Consider the following 22,464-nt stretch of genomic DNA (forward strand, 5'->3'; position numbering starts at 1 on the left):
ATAATGTTAATTGAAAATTTGGCAGATAACCAGGGAAATAATCATGGTTAGCTAAACTAAAAAGAAAAATGCACATGAAATGTTGCAAATTATGAGTCTTTTTTTCATATTGAAGCAAGCATATTCTTCTAAATGCAGGTGCAGATATTTCTAAATGTAGATATATTAAACTCCACATCATAAAATATATTCTCAAATCATATTTTTACAAAAAAAAAAAAGCTGTTGTGTTTATTTAACTCAGGAATCAACAAACTCTTTTTGGTAAGGACCAGATAGTATTTTTTACTTCATGGACTATAGTCTGTAACAGCACTGATCTTGTAGCTTAAAAGCAGCCAAAGACAATACTTAAATGAGTTAGTGTTGCTATGTTCCAATAAAACTTTACTTTTAGATACTGAAACTTGAGTTTTGTATAATTTTCACATATCCAAAATAATAGCATTTTGATTTTTTCAACTATTTAAAAATACAAAATCTATTTTTAGCTCATGAACCATATAAAAATAGACAGTAGGTGAATTTAACCCAAGAGCAATAGTTATCTGACTCCTGATATAAACTATATGCTAGCTCTTATCATTTTTTCCTTACATTGAGAAGCTCTGTAGAAATTTGTTATTTTTCTTCTAATTTTTTTCCAAAGCCACAAGATTCATTTCACACCATATTCAGAAACAGGCCTACATCATATAATACAAATGCCATGTATTATGAAAGTTTTACAAAGTGTCTTATCATATTTTTAAATATAAGAAGATTATTCATATTTCCAGTGATCTTTTTTCATAGCACTATTTTCAAAATTAGGTAAGGCACTGGCTAATTTGGCACCACTGTGATATGTGGGATTTTTTACTTTTGAAGAGAGTAATGAGACACACAAATCAGGGAATGAACATTAAAAGGTCAGCTTTACACAGCAATTTAAGAAAAAAAGAAAGTTGATTTACCCTGGTAAACATAAATTATAATTAAATAATTTGAAAAGTAATTTTCTACATTTTGTAACTTTTTAAATAAGTGATGCCAAGGATTTCTATTGATGAAATTTGTATCTCATTCCTACTGTGTGTTTTAAATTTTTCTCAAGGCCAACTGCCAATGACTTAATGCAGGACAAGGTATTTAGTGAAGTGTCACCTTTATATACTCCCTTTACCAAACCTGCCAGTCTGTTTTCATCTTCTTTGAGATGTGCTGATTTGACTCTGCCTGAGGATATCAGTCAGCTATGTAAAGGTAATGATGAATAAGACCGAAAACAGTGTTTTATTTTTAAAGAAAGTACCTTTATCTTACTTTCAGTTTTGTATTTACCAACAACATATATATTACACTAGTAAGGCTTTATGGATACCTGTCTGGGAATTCAGAGATAATTTTGGATTTGCTTAAAATATAACCACCTAACTTCTTTTCATTTTTTTCTTTCTTTCTTTCTTTCTTTCTTTCTTTTTTTTAATAATTATTTTTTATTTTTTATAAACATATAATGTATTATTAGCCCCAGGGGTACAGATCTGTGAATCGCCAGGTTTACACACTTCACAGCACTCACCATAGCACATACCCTCCCCAATGTCCATAACCCCACCACCCTCTCCCTATCCCCCTCCCCCTGACAACCCTCAGTTTGTTTTGTGAGATTAAGAGTCTCTTACACCACCTAACTTTTTAATCCTTTAAATTTAACTTGCTTTGGAGAAAGAACTTTTAAGAATTATAGCAGCAATGTCCACAATAGCCAAACTATAGAAAGAACCTAGATGTCCATCAACAGATGAATGGATAAAGAAGATGTGGTATATATACACAATGGAATACTATGCAGCCATCAAAAGAAATGAAATCTTGCCATTTGCGACAACATGGATGGAACTAGAGCGTATCATGCTTAGCGAAATAAGTCAAGCAGAGAAAGACAACTATCATATGATCTCCCTGATATGAGGAAGTGGTGATGCAACATGGAGGCTTAAGTGGGTAGGAGAAGAATAAATGAAACAAGATGGGATTGGGAGGGAGACAAACCCTAAGTGACTCTTAATCTCACAAAACAAACTGAGGGTTGCTGGGGGGAGGGGGTTTGGGAGAAGGGGGTGGGATTATGGACATTGGGGAGGGTATGTGCTTTGGTGAGTGCTGTGAAGTGTGTAAACCTGGTGATTCACAGACCTGTACCCCTGGGGATAAAAATATATGTTTATAAAAAATAAAAAATTAAAAAAAAAAAAAGAATTGAGGAAGTGGCACCAAAAAAAATTCATTATGCAAACCAAAGTCCTATTTTCATCTCAAATCTTAATGCCAATATTGCTTTCTAATTCCCAGTGGAATTTCCACTACAACATACATATATCATATTCTACATAATTTATTAAAAATGATCTCTAAAAATTATATTATCAGTAGAAGTCCATACCATTATATTCCACATTGTAAGAGAATATCAGCTTTTTTCTTTTCATTCATCTATAAAGATTACCATTCTCAGAATGTGTGTTTTAGTGGCACCAATAATATTCTTACATTGAAGAGTTATCAAGATGTAAGTCGTGGCAGGAAATATTTATTAAGCGTTCATTCAGTCAGATATTTTTTTGAGTTCCTGCTATGTTCCATGCACTATAACTTCAAGTAACATTCATGCCAAATGGAGAGGCAGATAAACATTTATATTACTATTATAGATAAATTCAATATGAACATAGTGCAGTAGAATCATAGTGTGCCTGAGACAGTAAGAAAGACTCTTCAGAAAAGGCAACAATTGCCTCAAGATATGAAGAATGGGATAGTTTGTATTAGTTAACTGTCCAAGTGCTTTTTTCTGCCCTTATCCCTTCCCCACAGAGCCTGATATATAGAATATATTTCCCATATAACTCTAATATAGAGGGTAAAAATTCTATTTTTTCTCAAAGAAACTGAATGTACATCCAATATGTATATCTGCATTTCATCCTTTGTGCAGTTTATAGTATGAATGTTCTTATTAAAGGGATTCTTGCTGTGTTCTTCAATTAATTTTGAGAATATGCCTATTGCCTTTTGATAAAAACAAAAAGTATGATAGCTATGATTCTTTTCCATTTGCTATTAATAGATATAAACAGTGATTACCTGGCAGAAAGATCTATTGAAGAAGTGTATTACCTTTGGTGTTTAGCGGGAGGTGACTTGGAGAAAGAGCTGGTCAACAAGGAGATCATTCGGTCTAAACCACCTATCTGCACACTCCCCAAGTAAGGAAAGAAAGTTTCTCTTAGAAGTGAAAAACATTTAGTAATAACATTTTTATTTAATTTGGGATTTCTTTGCTAGACATTCCGATTAAGTGATTATGAAAGCAACTGGAAGTCAATACCTTGGTTTTTTTGGCTGAAGCTTTTATTTGAAGAATTCACATTAACATTTTATTATTTTTAATAAATTTTTAAATATTTTAATACATAATTTGCTTTCTGGTCTATTTGAAGTAGGTCCATTATTATGGAATAGCTTTAATAATTGATGTTCAAAAATGAAAAATGTACAAGTCAGAAAGAATAGTAATTTCAAGAGAGTTAATAAAGTAGACTAGTATGCCTATTATAAGTAACTATTTTTTATTTCCAGTTACAATTGTAAATGTACTCTATGGCCTCATTGTCCTAGAGATCATCATGGTACTAAATCACTGTTATGAAAACTGTAGAACCACTTAAGATCTTGGACATCATCATATAAATTAGACTGAAAGTTAATTAACAGTACAACTCTAAGTACCAAAATTGTTACTGTTCCATTGCTGTTTGTATTTATTCATAAAGATGTGAACCTAAATCTCTTAAGTTTCCACCAATGCTTTAAAATTTTAATTTTAGATTTTACTACTAGATTTGATCATTGTAGGTAACTATAAAAGTTACCTGCTGAGCATTTTTTTCTTCACATGTTAAATTTTTAGGTTAATTATTTGAGTAGACTACTGGGTCTCTATATTTTCCCCCTTAAACTGATTTTTCAGTCAATTTTATTTCTCACACATTGAATTAAACAGAACACTGGGAAATAAGATGATGGAAATTTCAAGGTATATATAAATTCTCAAAATTATTTCTCTGAAATCCTAAAGGAATTTTATGCATTTATTATTCACTATTCTTTCTCCTGAGAAGTTACTATCATGATTTTTCTTTCTTCTTTTATCATTTCTCACTCATATAAACTTCCTCAGGAGCACATATGCATATTGTCAAGAGAGTAATTTTAGCATTGAATCTGCATGAGCAAAGAGAATAAATCACACTCTTGTATTCCTAAAATACTTTCTATTTGTATACTGTATTCATATGAACTCAATTTATATTTAAAAATTAGAATTGTTTGGTGAAATATAAACATATTGAATACATATTTTTAATTAATCCATTTAGTCTAAAATTTCTTTCTTTGATGAGAGAATGATGATTTAGAATAAATTTTATTTTCTAGCAGAAGCAATAAATCATTTTTTGCGTTCTCATTAAAATAATTATTTTTTTAAATCTCTTTTCAGTTTTCTCTTTGAAGATGGTGAAAGCTTTGGACAGGGTCGAGACAGAAGCTCACTATTAGATGACACCACCGTGACATTGTCCTTATGCCAGCTAAGAAATGTAAGAATGATGTTTTGACAAATCTACCTCATATTTTTTCTTTTTTTAAATAAAACCTTAAAGATATACATGAAGCCTTGAATTTCTCCCTGATCTCATAAAATATGTCAGAGGTTCTTTAAGGTATATACCCAGGAGTGACGTTATTGGGAAATACGATCTGTACATCTTCAGCTTTAGTACAAACTGTTCAATCATTCACAAATGGAGTTCCATTATTGGATAAGGTTTCTCATTTTCTATATACTTGGTAACACATGATATTATCAAATTTTTACAAAATTATTGCTCTAGAAGCACCTGAGTGGCTCAGTTGGTTGAGCGTCTGCCTTAGGCTCAGGTCATGATCCTGGGGTCCTGGGATCAAGCCCTGCGTGGAACTCCCTGCTCAGTGGGGAGTCTGCTTCTTCCTCTCCCATTGCCCCTCCCTACCCCAACCCCTGCTCCTGTTCTCTCTTTCTCTCTTAAATAAATAAACCTTAAAAAAAATACATTGCTCTAAAAGGTATAGAATAATATTTTGCTATATACTAATTTGCTATAATATTGATTATAATGCAGTTATGAATCTCTTCATATTTCTTGGTAGTGTGTTTACCTCTTCTATATATTACTAGTTCATATCTTTTATCAATTTTTCTACTGGGTGATTTCTTATTGATTTGAGGACTTCAAAATATATATTCCAAATATGGAGTTTTTGTTGGCTATGTGTAGTGCATATATCTTCTAATCTGTGGCTTTTCCTTTAACTTTTGATGGTTTCTTTTAAGGAATATGATATTACTAGGCATAGTTTTTTCTTTTGGTATTTATCCTGCTTGATGTTTGTAAAGTTTCCTGGATCTTTGTTGTTTCATGTCTTTAATTCTGAAAATTTCCAGAAATTTCCTCCTTTCTCCTTCTTCTGATTTCTATAACACATAGGTTTCTATAACACATAGGTTACATCTTTTGATTCTTTATTAGAATTTCTATCTCCATGCCTATATTACCCACCTGTTCTTGCATGCTTTCTGCTTTTTTCCTAAGAGCCCTTAGCATATTAATCAGAATTATTTTAAATTACTGGCCTTATAATTTCCAACTCTCTGACAAATCTGAGGCTGGTTCTATGGCTTGCTTTGTTTCTTCAGAGTGTCTTTTTCACATATTAGCATGCCTTGCCATTTTTTGTTAAAACCCTAACATGATTTACCAATAAAAAGAACTACGGTAAATAGGCCTTTAGCTCACAATGTCGTGTTTATCTAGCTGTTTACTATGTGTGCTTTTTTGTCAGAGACTAAAATTTCCTCAACTATCCTTGCTCTTATGCCCCCTGGTGATTTTGGGTTTCCCTAAAGACTTTTTTTTTCCCTGGAGACTTTTTAAAATACAGTCTGAGACCTGCATGCAGCTCTTTCAGCTGGAATCCCCTTTTTACTGGAGCTCTATTGACATGGGTTTTAAGGTAGGGAAGGGAAGGAGTTCTGTAGTCCTATGGTTAGGTCTCAGCCCTTTAGCAAACCACTCTGGGCTGTGACCTTTATACAAAGCTTCTCAGCTTCCCTCCTTACCTTATTAGGAGAGACAGGACAGCTAAAAGGAATCTGAATTGGGTATTCTTCCCTACATCAATCACTCAGGCTGGCTAAAGTTGGATGTCCTCCCCTCTGCCCCCAACACACCCAGTTCTTTCTTGAATATAGCAGGGTCTCCTCCAGTCTGGCTGCCTATTAATCAGATGCCCAAGTCTTTGTCCCATTGTGCTTAAAACCTTAGGCCATGATCATCAATATATTTTATTTCTAGCATATATCTTTTATCTCTAAGCCCAGTTTTGGGTCTCACATCATTGATTTTCCTTATATTTTTAGGCTTTTCCTGTTAGTATTTTACATATTAAGTAGTAGGAGGGAATTAGAATCTCTTACCTGCCGTAATGCAAGGAATAGAAAATCTAAATCTATAATTATTACTACACATACACTAAGCTTATCATCTCTTTGAAAAGAATGTGTATAGTAGATAAAGTAAGTAGCAGTACAAAACAACAAACAATAAATTACATCCAAATACATGGTTTTGACCAATTTGGTTTTACTCTTAATTTGCTTCTTTAAATATAATCAAAGTATATGAACACCAGTTAACTAAATACAAGGCTTCAATTTTACTTTCTCAATGACCTTACATTTCCACTTTTGAAATTTAAAATACTTTTATCTATGATTATTTAAAAAAATGTTTATGTTGCTGATTTTAAAAATAATATGGAAACCAAATAATTTTTGTTTCTACTTTTCTGTATTTTTGCCCTTTTTGTACTTTTAATATGCTACATTTTTAATATAAAAAAAGCAGAAAAGTTACTTGTAATATTTTGACTTTCAGGACAGTAAAACCCAAATTTTAAAACAATGTGTGTATTAATAATGGGGTAAAATTTGAGAAAATCTTATTTTTCTACTTGGAATTTCAATCCACAAAAGAAACACCTAAAAGTGTAGAGGAAAAATGGCATAAATCTATAGCACATCAAATTTTAGAAAAAAGCCAGATGTAAAATAAGAGTTTACCAGATTCTCAGTTGTGGGTAAAAGATTTTTCTTCAGCTTTTAAAAATTCTGAGGCTATTCAGCTCAGGTCATGATCCTGGAGTCCCAGGATCATGTCCCACATCGGACCCTCTGCTCGGCAGGGAGCTGGCTTCTCCCTTTGCCCCTCACCCCTCTCATTCCCTCTCTCTCAAATAAAGTCTTTAAAAAAAAAAAAATTCTGAGGCTAACTCACATGGGTGAGTACACAATAACTCTAATCAACAGAAGATCAATGCTGGCTACACACAGAGCTTGAACTTCTGTGTCAATCCCCAGAGGAGCAGATACTCTGCCCTCGAGTTGGAAGTTGAACTGAAGAGCAGAGCAGCAGGCAAGATGGCATTAACTTTAATCACCCTACTTAGGATGTGTCTTAGATTTTACTTTACTATTGCCTACTGCCTTATGCTTTTGAAGAATATCTATAATCCTGGCAATGGTATTATTTGGAATAACATTATTATAATAAGTTTGTGAAAAAATAATTAAGAAAATTGAGTTTTGTCAGCTGATTTACCAGCTATTTGAGTCATGCATGTTCAACGTATGATGTGAGAAATTCTTCCGAATCCTTTTTTTAGCACCTTACTTTTGTTTTAGTTTGTATTAATATCAAGGCAGAAGTAAATTGGAGTCAAGTTCTAAATTAAGGGATGTGTATTAAAAAGTACTTTTTTATATATACTTCACATAATTTAAAAAATGTTTTATCCATTTATTCAATTTTATACTAATTTTAGCAATTCTGCATCCTGTTTAGAAAACTATCATAATAGGTATGCAACATTTATGAGAACTCCCTGAAGGTAAAAAAATAAAAAAACAAAGAATATTCTTTATAGCTAAACTTAATCACTGCAGGCATGATGTATTTGCATGTTTACAATAAATGAATTTTAAATTCTGTTGTAGTTTTCCTGGTATCTTTATAAATATATAATTTTACCTTATTCTTCCTTTTAAATAAAGATCAGTGTTTCTGTCTCAGATCTTAAGTATCATAAATATTTTCTCTTTAAATTCAGAGATTAAAAGATGTTGGTGGAGAAGCATTTTACCCACTACTTGAAGATGAGTGAGTATATATATATATATACATTCTTTTTACCATTATTTTTCTTTTCTCTTTCTATTATATTGATAAGAAGCTTGCATATTTTTTTGGAAAATTGTTTCCTAAGGAGGATACAAAAATGTGATGTTCGGGTTTTTTTATTTTATATGTTTTGTCAATTTTTCTGCTCTTGTTTCTCTATTATAGCCAGTCTAATTTACCTCATTCAAACAGCAATAATGAGTTGTCTGCAGCTGCCACTCTCCCTTTAATCATCCGAGAGAGGGACACAGAGTACCAACTAAACAGAATCATTCTCTTTGACAGGCTGCTAAAGGTAGGATTCTAAAGCATAAGGTGTAAAGAGTCCATATGCAATCTTTATTTTTTTATTTCATTGGTAATTCTTAGGGAATCTTGATGTCATGAGAACACTAATTCTTGTGACCCATTTTATCTGATTAATAGTAAAAATGATACATGTTAATTGTAAATAAAACTAAAAAGTAAAAACAAGATGAAGGAATCTATGCAAAACCACATTAGACAAAAGATATTGAATGAATATCTTTTTTTTAATATTTAAAAAACATTTAAAAATCAGTAGGGAAAAGGACTATCATTGAAACAGAGAAATGGATTAAAAAATAATAGAAATAAAACTAGTCAGTAAATCTACTAAAATATGTGTCCTTATTAGGACTGAAAAAAGTAAACTTTTTTTCCATATTGAATTAGCAAAGTGAGGAAATGTATATTGAGATTGGAACTCTCATTCTTCTGGAATAAGTGTAAATTGGTTAAAACATTCTATAAAGCTATTTTAAATTTTATATTAAGAGCCTTTAACAGGATCCATACCCTGTGTCCTATTAATTCTATTCTAGAAATTCCTCCTGAAGTACAAATTTATAAAAAGACAAATTTACATGCAAGCTTATAGAAGTAAAACCATAATAAAAACTTACATTTACTGAATACTTTCTATGTTACTAGGTATTTTACAAAGTGTCTTATATGTTATTTAACATATGAGGTTCAGAATATTATTTTCCATAGGATCCATTCATAATTCTTTCAGAACACAAAATAGAGAGGGATGATTAAAAACAGTAAATTCAGCTCCTCTCTTTGATTGTACTATATAAGATTTACAGAGGTAGGGAACTATTCCACTGCTAACTTAATATGTATTAATAACATCAGGTGAAATAATTTCAGATACTTGGAACTTTATTGCAGGTCACCTTCAATTTTATCACTGGTATATTCAGAATTGTTTAGATTGAAAGAAGGCACTTAGTAACTTGAGCTATTTTTCATATCTTTTTTTACCTATAGGCTTATCCGTATAAAAAAAATCAAATCTGGAAAGAAGCAAGAGTTGACATCCCTCCTCTTATGAGAGGTTTAACCTGGGCTGCTCTTTTGGGAGTTGAGGTAAGAAAGAAGAGGTTAGAAGCTGATCAATCATGTTAAGAAAGAAGGAAAGTACTTTCTGAATATATATTTTCCAAGTTATTAGAAAATTATGTAGTAAAATTTGAGTATTAAGATTATTTTGCAATTTTTAGTGAAAGGAATAGAGGAAAAGAATAGAATAGATAGAATAGAAAAATATGAAGTCTTGTTACATTTATGCTATTTAATATTTAATGGGACTCAAATTATATTGATTATTCATTTTAAAAATTGAATATTTTAATATACATATCAGTTATAAATATATAGCCCTGCTTATAAAGTATGTTCATTTATAAATAGGACTGCTGGACACCTGGATGGCTCAGTTGGATAAGCATCTATCTTCAGCTCAAGTCATGATCTCAGGGTCAAGGAATCAAGCCCCGTATCAGGCTCCTTGCTCAGTGGGGAGCCTGCTTCTCCCTCTGCCTCTGTCTCTCTCTCCCTCTGTGTCTCTCTCTCACTCTCTGTCTCTCCTGAATAAATAAATAAAACCTTAAAAAGAAAAAAGTAAATAGGACTGCTTAGTATAAGGAGAAATATTCCACTCTAATTTGAACCTTGTCAATAATCATGAATATAATTTAGTTCCTTTTGGCACATCTGTCTTCCCAGCACCATGCTTCCAGGAAAAATGCTACTTTGTCATCTGTGGTACCTTATGGGTGGCAGTGAGAAGAGGCAAGGTGTCACATTATTATAGTTGACTTGAAGTACTAACAGAGACTTTAGTGACAGCAGTCATGGTAATGGGCCAAATCTTTGCCATTATGTTTGCATTTCCTGTCAATTTCTTTGTCATCCTGCCTTCCTGTATTCTCTTATAGATATCTTCACATAATATTTTGTGTGCAAATTCTCCCAAGTATTTTTAATCCTTTGAACTCTCTATTGAAAAAATTCCTTCCTTTATTCCTGATTTCTTTGGTGAAAGTCTACAAATATCTTTGAGTTTGGTTGGTTGCTTAATAAGAATGCCTTTTTTTCCTACCATATGGTAATAATTAGAATCGTAGAACCATAAAATGTTAAAATTCAAGACTACTTCCAAGGTCAGCTTGTCCAAATGTCTCATAAAGTAGATGCGCCCGAGATGCTGATAATAGCATGTAGTATCAGAGTTTGAACTCCAAATTCCTAGCTCTTTCTCTACCATAACAGTAAACCAGAGAATTAAGAATTGTTCTGTGCTTGATCCTATAGAACATGACCAAAATTTGAAGTAGTTTATGTAATTATTCTTTCTGTAACAGTATAAATGGAAAATATAAGTGATCTCTTTATTTCATTCTTTAATTTATCCCAAACCTCTTCCTTCTGGTGCTGAACTCCTTTAAACAATTTTATTTTATTTTTGCTTTCATTTCCAACTTTAACAGGAAAATTTCTCAAAGGATGACTCCGCCCATTTTTTTTTTTAAATTTCTTCATGAAACTTACTGTGTGTGAGAGGGCAATGAATAGAGCACAACAAAGCTGTGTTGTGTTTTGGGGACTAGGAGAATATCTAAGCATATTCATTAAGTGACTCTTTCAACGTACTTGTCTTCCTGTGCATATAATTCAAATGACTGAGTTAGCAAAATAGTAAATTGTCACAGACTTTCATCACAGATTGTAAAAGATGTGAAGAATTTTCTAAGAAGATGCTCTGGGTTTGAATGTGCCTATCTATAATTGGGTTTATTTTCAAAGATAGATGTTTTTAAGAACTATATTTTGTCTAAGTCAATAATTTGTTAAAGATATGATAAATTAATATATCTTCTCTTATTTTTTGCAGGGGGCTATTCATGCCAAGTATGATGCAATTGATAAAGATACTCCAATTCCTACAGATAGACAAGTACGATTTAGATTTTCTTAAACAACCCAAGATAATTCTGCCAAATCTTTAAATTTTAGAAGGGCAAGAGGAATTTTAATTACGAAACTCAGCAGCCTTCATATGTATATATACACATGCTCTTATTTTACTCACAAGTTAATGAGTTAGAATTGTTCTAAAGGGGTGTATAGACCAAGTAACTTTTCCTAATAATTGTACTTTTTTATCTGAAGAATTTGCCCTTTATTTAGGCCAGGATGTAAAGGAAGGTTTTTTGAAAACTTTATTAATATATGCCTTTTCAATAAAATGATCTGCCTTTTTTCTTTAAATATACATACAACTTTCTTGGTGTTTCCAGAGGAATAATATAAAGTTTAAAAACTTCAGACACCAGGATTATGTAGATGGTCTATTCTGATATTCAGGATACACTCTTTCCTTTTCCTCATCTTGAGGTTTATTGGAGATCACTCTATTCCAGTTCCACCTTATTGTTTTGCTGTTTTACAGATTGAAGTGGATATTCCTCGGTGTCATCAGTATGATGAACTATTATCATCACCAGAAGGTCATGCAAAATTTAGGCGTGTATTAAAAGCCTGGGTTGTGTCTCATCCTGATCTTGTGTATTGGCAAGGTAACATTTTCCCCCCATTATTAAGATTCTTTCTGAAGTGCCAGAAGCATGTTGCATGACTGACAATTTAAAATTTTAAAACAAATTATCAAAATATCCTTAGCTTTGTGGAAAGCTATTACTGGTTTTCCATTTTTTGAGAGAACTTTTTTTAAAACTTTGTCTAAATGCATAGTGGATATCTTTAAATGCATGATATTTAATGAAACAATTTGCCATAATACTGATTAGTAAAGTAGGAAGAATCCTTTGTGGTATTGTACTCTTTGGGGACACTATTTTTAATGCTATGCAAATAATAATATTATACCATAAATAATTTGGGGTTAATTGATATTCTTGTCATTTAACGATTTACAACCTGGAACTGGAGAATAGGATACCACTCTCTACTGCTTATTTTATTTATTATCTCTCTCTTATTAAATAACTTTAATGTTTCATGTCCTTCATTTTTAGCCCTTCTCATTATTATTTTTGTAGTCATTGATAAATTCATGAACGAGATGCCCATTCTTCCCAGTTCTATTTTTTAATTTGCTGTGATGAACAGTAGGGTTTTTTTTTTTTTATTTTAAATCTCAATTTCTGGCAAAACTTAAAACAAAGCTATTATTTTTCCTAGTCTTGTCCCTTTTAGAGTTCCGTATCTTCCTAAAAATTATACATAGATTTATGTACCTACCTCCCTTCAACATGATAACGTATGAGCAGCATTATTATGAATAAAAGACATATGTAACATATTTTTTTTTACTGTACAATTTTAGTAAGATTGCTTTTCATCATCCCAGAGAAACTTGTAAGACAAATTTCCATCTCCAGGATAAGGAAACATGCTTGGAGATGTTACAATGATTGCCAGGATCACCTAGGGTCAGAGATGAGACTATATAGTCCAAGCCTTCTATCAATTTTATATTTTTCGACTACTGTATTTCTCACTTTAACTCAAAATAATAGGTAATAATAACAGTATCTGATCTGTATTGGGCATATACTATGTGCCAGTCATTGTCAATTACTCCTCACACTACACTATGATGTGTAATATATTTCTGGATGAGTAATACTTAAAATGCTTAATCTATATAGAAGTAATTCAGGGAACTTAATAAGGTATGTATATACACTTATACTGATCTTTATTTACTGAATTCTTTACCCCAAACTCCTTTCCATCAGGTCTTGATTCACTTTGTGCTCCATTCCTATATTTAAATTTCAATAATGAAGGTAAGCCTGTTTATCATGTAAATAATCACTGTACATATTTTCCTAAAATATTTTATTCAAATAGGAAAGGTTTGTTTGTTTGTTTTAATATTTTATTTCTTTATTTGACACAGAGAGAGAGCGAGCAAAAATAGGCAGAGAGGCAGGCAGAGAGAGGGGGAAGCAGGCTCCCTGCTGAGCAGAGAGCCTGATGCAGGACTCAATCCTAGGACCCTGAGATTCTGATCTGAAGCTTTAACCCACTAAGCCACTGAAGCGCCCAGTTTTTGTTTTTGTTGTGAAGTACTTGATCTCTTCCTAGTAGATACTGTAAATTTCTTTTTTTTAAAGATTTTATTTATTTATTTGACAGAGAGAGAGATAACAAGAGCAGGAACACAAACAGGGGGAGTGGGAGTGGGAGAATCAGGCTTCCCATGGAGGAGGAAGCTCAATATGGGGCTCAATTCAGGGATCCTGGGATCATGACCTGAGCCGAAGGCAGATTCTTAACGACTGAGCACCCCTACATACTGCAAATTTCTGTGAAATAATCTGTTAGACTCATTTTAGAGGATGTGAAAGATTAACTTATTACTAGAGTTTCCGTTGTAACAAGACAGTGACTAGAAATTTAGGGGGAATCTGATTATGAATTCATCTTCTTTTGTGCCATTTAATGAACTTTGGAGAAAATTTTGACTTCTTTAGAAACTAGTTTTAGTATATGTATAATTTCTAAACAGTTTGTAAAGAAATAAATAGTGGTCTTTTTCTCCAAAGCTGATCATTTCAATCATTTCTTAATGAAGACTTTTCTAATTCTCCCTCTTGAACCCATACAGCACCTTATATTTCTGGAAGTTTATCTTGTGTATGTTTTATATTTTAGTTATTTATATACTAACATAGTAACCCTTTCTTTGGTTAAAAGTTTTTTTTAATGACAGCTTTTTAATTTTCTGTCCCTCTCTTATAATGCCTCTTTTATAGTAGGTTTTTCAAAAAATATTTGTTAAATTTAATTGACTCTAATCACTAATGATATCACATCTAGGCTGCTACCCTATATAGCATAAATCTCTAGAAGTCTGAATCTTGGATTTCCATCTTTTATAAATTCTATTTCAGGTCAGAATTTACAGAGATTTCAGGAATTGAGTCTAGAGATAGCATAATACCAGAGAACTAAAATTTCGCTATTTGAGTGATTTTTAAAATGCACTGTTCTCTGACATCAATACTCATTAATCTAGACCAGAGATTTTGCTATGTTTAGTTAAGCATAGTCTATTATTACACATTTTGATCCAAGAATATTAAGAGATCTTTGTTTGAAAGAACAGTTTATGACTAGAGCTCCTAAATTCAAAGTTCTCAGACTCTTTTGTTTGTATCAAAAAAATTAAGGATCTTGAGGTCTGTATGACTCATTAATAAAGACCAAGTTTAGATATTTTTTTTAAGTATGATGTTGTGATAATAAAAGTTTTTATTGTTGTGGGATAAAGATTGCCATACTCATTTGAAACTGAAAAATTACTAGGATGGTTATCTTTTGTCATTCCAAAATATTTTCTGTTTTAAAAGATAGAGGGTTCTCTCCCACTTAATTTTGTGTTTCCATCAATTGTTAACATTATTCTTGTTTAATAGTAGATTCAAGGTTTGTGTGCTGAGTGACTACTGACCATTTACCCCTTAACTAATTTGCTATATATCTTTGCCTTATTCTTTCTTAGCCTTGGCTTATGCATGTATGTCTGCTTTTATCCCCAAATACCTGTATAACTTCTTCTTGAAAGACAACTCACATGTAATACAAGGTAAGCAAATGTCTTTCCTTGTCTTTTTACAGAGTAAGTTCTTAAGTCAAAAATAACCAATGCTAAATTAAATTTATGATTGTGACCCAATAAAATATGGTAATAGTCCATCACTAAAACCCATAAAGAGACCATTAGGTTTAGTCTTTCTTTCAAGTCCATAAAGAATTACGGTATTTTTCTAATGACTACTATAACCAAAGATAAATATGGTTTATAGGAAGTAAGTTGCTTTTTGCTTTTATGTTAGTTTAGTAAAGCCATCCAACTTCAAGAGCCATGTAATGTCAACTTCTGAGAATTTATGAAGTTATGTATTATAAGAGTATATCTTGTATCTTATTGAGATATGTTCAATACTTATTCATAGTTTCCTTATTACCTTTATCAGTAATGTTTATTATGGAATTGGCAGTATACTCTTTAAGATTCCAGCGAAATCCAAAATGAGTGAATTTAGTAACACCTTGAATGATACCAAGAGATTTCAGAGACTATATGATGCAAATAATTTACCAAATAGTGACCCAAACAAACTGAAAAGATTAAAGATAGAAAATATTCATGTAAGTATTTGTGCATCACAAAATGCGATTCCTTAATCTTTAGTTAAGTAAAGTCAGAAATAATGCTATTATTTTTAAAGCTAATATGAACCCATAATATTAATTGAACTTTCCTATATAAAGCCTGGAAAACATCTTTTCCCAAATTTATCAGGCCCCTATTAAAGCATACTGCCTAGCCAGATTACTGTACTTTAAGAAAGATGAAGATATTTGGAGAATCCTCAAATAAAAGCAATCAAAACAGAATTTGTATAGTAAAAAAAGTATGGTGACTAATATGTTGTAATAATAAAACAAAAAACAGAGTTTATAAAATTAATTGGCTAGCTCTCAGAGGGCCATACATAGCTTCTATTATATTTGGGTTTTTTTGTTGTTGTTCTTTATAGCTTCCTTTTTCAAAATACAGAAAGGATTTACCTCTAAAAATTTAGTTTCATTTTTCTAGTAATTGTTTTAAAATACAAATGAATGTATATATTTTATATTGATAATGAATTTCCTTGAAAACGGTAAGTTCTTACACTTTTTAGCTGCAAACTTTTTAAATACACTTTAAAAAGGTTTATTATACAAATAAGCAAGACAAGATCTTGTTTCATGTAAATACAAGAGAGACCATAATATCCACAACGTGAATTTGGACTTAGTCAGAAAGGCGAAAACCACTCTTAATTTGTTAGATTAACCAGTAATATATTTTAACATTTAATATTATAATTAAGAGACTATACAATTACTTAAAGTTTATTTTTGTTAATGTTATATTTTCTCACGTATAATTTCTATAAATTTGTGTTTGAAATCTTGAATTGGTAACTAATCTTAAAACTTTTCAAAGCTGCAATAAATGTTCTTTAATATTATGATGAACATGTATAATTTCCCAAGAGACAGTAAACAAGGTATCTATTTGTTCAGTTTTTGTATTGACCATATGTTATATAAGAAAAAAGCAGTTTCAAAAAAGAAAAAGAAAAAAAGCAATTTCAAGTAAGTAATTCAGTAAGTAATTGCTCTGCACTGACTCAATGCCAGGCACTACTTAATAGAAGTTCCTAAGGTAATTAACACTCAGTCCTTTTCCAAGGGATTTCATAGTGTAATATAGGAAATAACTATGAAAATAACTACTTATAAGTCAATGAAATAAATATACATACTGCTATATTAGCACAGAGGATGAAGTTGTGGAAGTTATTTTGTGGGGTTTTTGTTTTTTTTTTCAAATTTTCTTTTCTTTTTGGTAGCAAAGGAAACAGCATATCTAGAAAGGTTTCATGAAAGGTGATATTTATTGATGAATTTGAAATTAGAGTAGGAATTTGCTTGGTAAAAGGGAGAAAGAAATCCTTAAGACAGAGCAAGGAAGAGAACTGTAGTAAAAAAGTCCAGAATAGGTTGATAAAATAACCAGTAGTCAAATCTGATGCCTGAAGGCCAAAAAAAGCTGAAGGGTGGGATGAAACAGGATGCTGATTATTGGTTACTAAAGTTTATGAAAGAACAGTAGTTTATTTTTCTTCAAAATGCTTCTTTTAGGCTTAGAATTAGAAATATTCGGCTCTCACTATATTGTTTTCCTCCTTTGTGTGGCCTCCCCTCCCCTTTTGTTATGTAGTATTTTTAGCTTTAAACTTCAAAGTGACATTGATTTTGGATTAGCATCAATAACATATGCACACTTTTCCCCCCATAAGATTTGAAAAATCTGTATATCATATGAAATCAATCAACAGCTATTTGCAGAATTGCATATTCATTGAGTCATTGAATTGTCTCTACAGAAACCAGTTTCTATATTGGATAGCACTTTTAAATGTTATTTATTTGTTTTTATAATTATATACTAATAGAATTTGGAAGTTTTTATTTTAAAATCTTTCACAAAATACAGTATTTACATATTCCTAAGATTCTAAAATGCTCTGTCTCTTACAGAAGAGACAAAAATTATCTGTTTAGTCAAAATACCCTGTTTTGTTTGTTTACCATGATCCTATTAACTTGTTACCTGCAGACATTTTTAAGAAGATAAAAAATTAACTTCTAGCCTAAATGAATAGTCTTTATCATTTTTGACACCATCAAATTAATCCCCAGTAATGTTACTATTGAGTTGATAAAGTATCAATACACAGGAATTTTTTTAAAAATACACTGGTTAAACAGCTCAAGGTTGGACTTCTAAATTAAGATCCTTAAAATTACTCTTAGACTCAGAACCTTAGAGTGCCAGCTGGATTGAAAAAGGTGGAGGAATCTGAAAGGGATAGATTGGTTAGAGTTGCAGAGATATTGGAAAACAGGCTTATAACTTGCAGGACAGACATATCTTAGGCTATTGAAGAGGGAAAAAAGGCAGCTTTAGGCCAGCGAAGAAAGGCAGCCATTTAATTATTAAAAATGGGAACTAATCCTATATGGAAAACTCAACTATACTGAAAGGTCCCCCACTAATGCGTCTGTGATTAAAGGAGTGAGACTGATACAAAGTGAAGGTCAAACAAAGCTTTATTCCATGCCAAGCATCAAGAATCAAACCAACTGGCCAGGGCTGTGTCTCTTACAAAGAGCACGACCCCTCTTTGCCTTACAGACTAGCCTTTAAGGGCATAGGCCATGTGGTTGGGCCTGGCGGTGCACAGGTGGCTAATGAGATTGTAACACACAGAGAAAGCTGCACAGTCATGTTAGGTCACACATAAGTGACCAATTGAGTTACAGTTTGCCCTATAGTAGACATTTGAACTAGTCTATCACCTTGGTCAGAATTGGCGCCCAAAAGGCACCCAAAGGGCGGGGCACTTATTCCTTGGGAGCTAGACAGTATGCGCCCCCCCCCACACACTGATTGGATGTCTCCACCTGGCCTGACCCACCCTTGTATTTGGGCTTTGTTACCTGGGACTTGTTTCCTGGACTTGTTTTTCAATAAGTCCCCTGGGGGAAAGGGGGGCAGGGACAGTTTAAGTTTTACTGTAGGAACAACAAAGTTATTGTTTAAGCAAATGGAAGCACTCTGGCTAAATAGGTCCTTACATATACATTTATGTCTTTTTTCAATTAAGGAAGGAACAACCTAGAAAATTGGCCTATAAACTTATAAACTATACTACTTCAGAGTCATTCTGCTGTATGTTGTCCACCAAAACAGCCATTGGAATTTTGCTACAACTTTAAACATTCTTGTGGCTGTTTACTTATTTTTTTAGAAACATTTATTTATTGGCCAGAGAGAGAGAGAGCAAGAGAGCACAAGCAGGGGAAACAGCAGGCAGAGGGAGAGGTAGAAGCAGACTCTCTGCTGAACAGGGAGCCCGATGCCGGACTCAATCCCAGGACCCTGGGATCATGACCTGAGCTGAAGGCAGACACTTAACCCACTGAGATCCAGGTGTCCCTCTTGTACTGTTTACAAAACTAGTATTCACACTTGGACATTTGGAAAATGTTGTTTCTGTAAGTCAGAAAGGGAAAGGGAGAAAGAAATACCACGTAAACCTAGGAAATAAAATTGCATGAAAAATTTCCCAATATTCTGTTTTCCTGTACATGTTTCTGAATCCGTTGGGGAAAAGGATGTTGTCTTCTCTGTAATGTCTCTATTATTTAATGTAGTACACCACTTAGCTAGGATGGCTGGGTAACTAAACAGGGGTATTTTTCAGAGTTTAAAAGGCACACTAACTGCACCAGACACTGCACCTACTGGTGGCAACTGGAACTCTCCATGTAATCAGGATGTATGGTCACGCTGCACACAGACATTGAGTAAGTTTTTGAGTAGAGAAGGAAGAAGGAAGATAGACTAAAGTTGGAGTCTAAAGGCCAGCTGTCAAAATAGGAGGTTAATATAAATCTCCTTTTTCATCAAACAATAAGAAAAAGAGAGGGAGATGCATTTGGTTATGCATTTGGAAAAACAGTGCATTGCTTGTTTTGGTGTGAATAAACATCTTTGTCATGGATGGCTTTAATGATAGCATATTGGGAGAGAGTAGGAAATACATTGAACTTACAACCTTGCTGTTTTCCAGAATGTCTTACATCTTGTGACTAAGGATATTTTTCCTGAGACTGAAAATGTTCTGCCTTTAATAGAAATAGTATGAAAACTGTTGAGTGAGATTGTTTGTATATTTACCAGAGCAGGGTATATGAACCAAAAAGAAAATAGCTGACAAGTATAGGCCTGAAAATTATCTTTCTCTTCTTTTGAACCCCCTCTTTTCTTTTTGACATAAAGGTTGATGCTTGTTCTTGTGGTTTTAGATAGCAAGCCAAATTTTACAACTGGCAAACTTTGAGATGTGAGATAATCTAATTTGGGTTCATTTGCAGAAAAATAACTTTGATTTCTTTTGAGTGCTATGCATCCAAATGGCACCAAATGAATTAGCTTAGGCACATTTTATTTGACAAGAGATTTATGGCTCTCTGCATATTTACATACACTTAGCATCTTCAATGCCTAATGGAAAATAACATATAGTTACAGAACTTTTAGAAGCAAGAATGCTATCTTTGATTTGGGAGCTGAGGAAATCTCTTGCTTTAAATCTCTCCCCTATAATCCTTCACCTTCTCCTTACCCCATCTAAGGCAATGAAAGAAGAAAGACTACTTAGAAAGGAAAAAGTAAGGATACCCATATGTGGGAACTTACTGAAATTTCATCTTGTATCCATTTTATGAAATTGTTTTTGAAAACAGATGACTTATTTATTAGTAGCTGTACAAAAATACAGTAGTGTCATACAAAAGCCTTACACTGTCATTTAAAAGTATGTAATGAATTAAGAAACTGTTTTAAATGAGACGTATAAGAATTTTTTAATCTGAAAAGATTAAAAGGGAAAAAGACTTTATTTTATATCTCACTGCAGAAAATTAAAAGGTATAAAGTCTCATTAAAACACACAAAAAAAGTATATTAGATGTGGTTTTGTGCATTAGTGTGATATTAAACTTCAACTGAAGTCTAAGGGAGATTTTCAAAAAATCTTGATTTTTTTTTTTCTTTTCCTTCCACTTAATTTTTTTTAATGTGTCATGTACTATTTGTTTCAGGGATACAGGTATGTGATTCATCAGTCTTAGACAATTCACAGCACTCCCAATAGCACTCCCAATAGATAAACACTCCCCCGTGTTTATCACCCAGCCACTCCATCCCTCCCACTCCCCTCCACTCCAGCAAACCTCAGTTTGTTTCCTGAGATTAAGAGTTTCTTATGGTTTGTCTCCCTCTCTGGTTTTGTCCTGTTTCATTTTTCTCTCCCTTCTTCTATGATCCTCTGTCTTATTTCTCAAATTCCTCATATCAGTGAGATTATATGTTATTTATTTTTCTCTGATTGACTTATTTCACTTAGCATAATACCCTCTAAGAGCTTCATCCATGCTATTACAAATGGCAAGATTCCAGTTTTTGATGGCTACATAATATTCCACTGTGTATCTATACCATATCTTTGTTATCCATTCATCTGTTGATAGACTTCTAGGGCTCCTTCCATAGCTTGGCTATTGTGGACATTGCTGCTATAAACATTGGGGTGCATGCACCCCTTTGAATCTACATTTACCCCTTTGGGGTAAATACCCGCAGTAGTACAATTCCTGTACTCCTGGGGAGCTCTATTTTCAACTTTTTGAAGAACCTCCATACTGTTTTCTAGAGTGGCTGCACCAGCTTGCATTCCCACCAACAGTTTAGGAGGGTTCCCCTTCCTCCACATTCTTGGCAACATGTGTCATTTCCTGTCTTGTTAATTTTAGCCATGCTGACTGGTGTGAGGTGGTATCTCATTGTAGTTTTGATTTGTATTTCCTTGATGCCAAGTGATGCTGAGCACTTTTCATGTGTCTGTTGGCCATTTGGATGTCTTCTTCGCAGAAGTGTCTGTTCATGTCTTCTGCCCATTTCTTGATTGGATTATTTTTTCTTCAGGTATTGAGTTTGATAAGTTCTTTATAGATTTTTGAATACTAGTCCTTTATCTGTTATGTCATTTGCAAATATCTTCTCCCATTCTGTCAGTTATTTTTTGGTTTGGTTGACTGTTTCCTTTGCTGCACAAAAGCTTTTTATCTCAATGAAGTCCCAATAGTCATTTTTGCCGTTGCTTCCCTTGCCTTTGGCAATGTTTCTAAGAAGAAGTTGCTGCAGCTGAGGTGGAAGAGGTTGCTGCCTGTGTTCTCCTCAAGGATTTTGATAGATTCCTATTTCATATTTAGGTCTTTCATCCATTTTGAGTCTGTTTTTCTGTGTGGTGTAAGGAGGTAGTCCAGTTTCATTCTTCTGCATGTGGCTGTCTCAATTTCCCCAACACCATTTTGAAGAGGCTGTCTTTTTTCCACTGGACATTCTTTCCTACTTTGACAAAGATTACTTGACCATAGAGCTTAGGGTCCATTTCTGGGCTCTCTATTCTGTTCCATTGATCTATGTGTCTATTTTTGTGCTAGTACCATACTGTCTTGATTATTATAGCTTTGTAATAGAGCTTGATGTCCAGAATTGTGATGCCACCAGCTTTCGTTTTCTTTTTCCAACATTCATCTGGCTATTTGGGGTCTTTTCTGGTTCTGTAAAAATTTTAGGATTATTTGTTCCATTTATTTGAAAAAAAGT

At 32.8% G+C, this 22,464-nt stretch overlaps 1 protein-coding gene and 1 long non-coding RNA gene across 3 annotated transcripts in view; one reads left to right on the forward strand and one right to left on the reverse strand.

The window, feature by feature from the left end:
- Positions 1-22,464, forward strand: part of TBCK (TBC1 domain containing kinase) — a 206,151-nt gene that overhangs the window by 73,575 nt on the left and 110,112 nt on the right. For both annotated transcript variants that reach the window (XM_082729169.1, XM_082729170.1), the window contains exons 10-19: positions 1,097-1,245; positions 3,113-3,251; positions 4,547-4,646; positions 8,254-8,303; positions 8,490-8,619; positions 9,624-9,722; positions 11,530-11,592; positions 12,088-12,214; positions 13,400-13,450; positions 15,172-15,255. In XM_082729169.1, the coding sequence (XP_082585295.1) occupies positions 1,097-1,245; positions 3,113-3,251; positions 4,547-4,646; positions 8,254-8,303; positions 8,490-8,619; positions 9,624-9,722; positions 11,530-11,592; positions 12,088-12,214; positions 13,400-13,450; positions 15,172-15,255 (992 nt within the window). The remainder of the gene's footprint in view (positions 1-1,096; positions 1,246-3,112; positions 3,252-4,546; positions 4,647-8,253; positions 8,304-8,489; positions 8,620-9,623; positions 9,723-11,529; positions 11,593-12,087; positions 12,215-13,399; positions 13,451-15,171; positions 15,256-22,464) is intronic.
- The window catches only part of LOC309863940, a 193,968-nt gene that overhangs the window by 52,587 nt on the left and 118,917 nt on the right, over positions 1-22,464 (reverse strand). The window lies entirely within an intron of this gene.

The sequence above is a fragment of the Mustela nivalis genome (genome assembly GCF_964662115.1).
Source record: "Mustela nivalis genome assembly, chromosome: 4".
Classification (NCBI taxonomy): Eukaryota; Metazoa; Chordata; class Mammalia; order Carnivora; family Mustelidae; genus Mustela; species Mustela nivalis.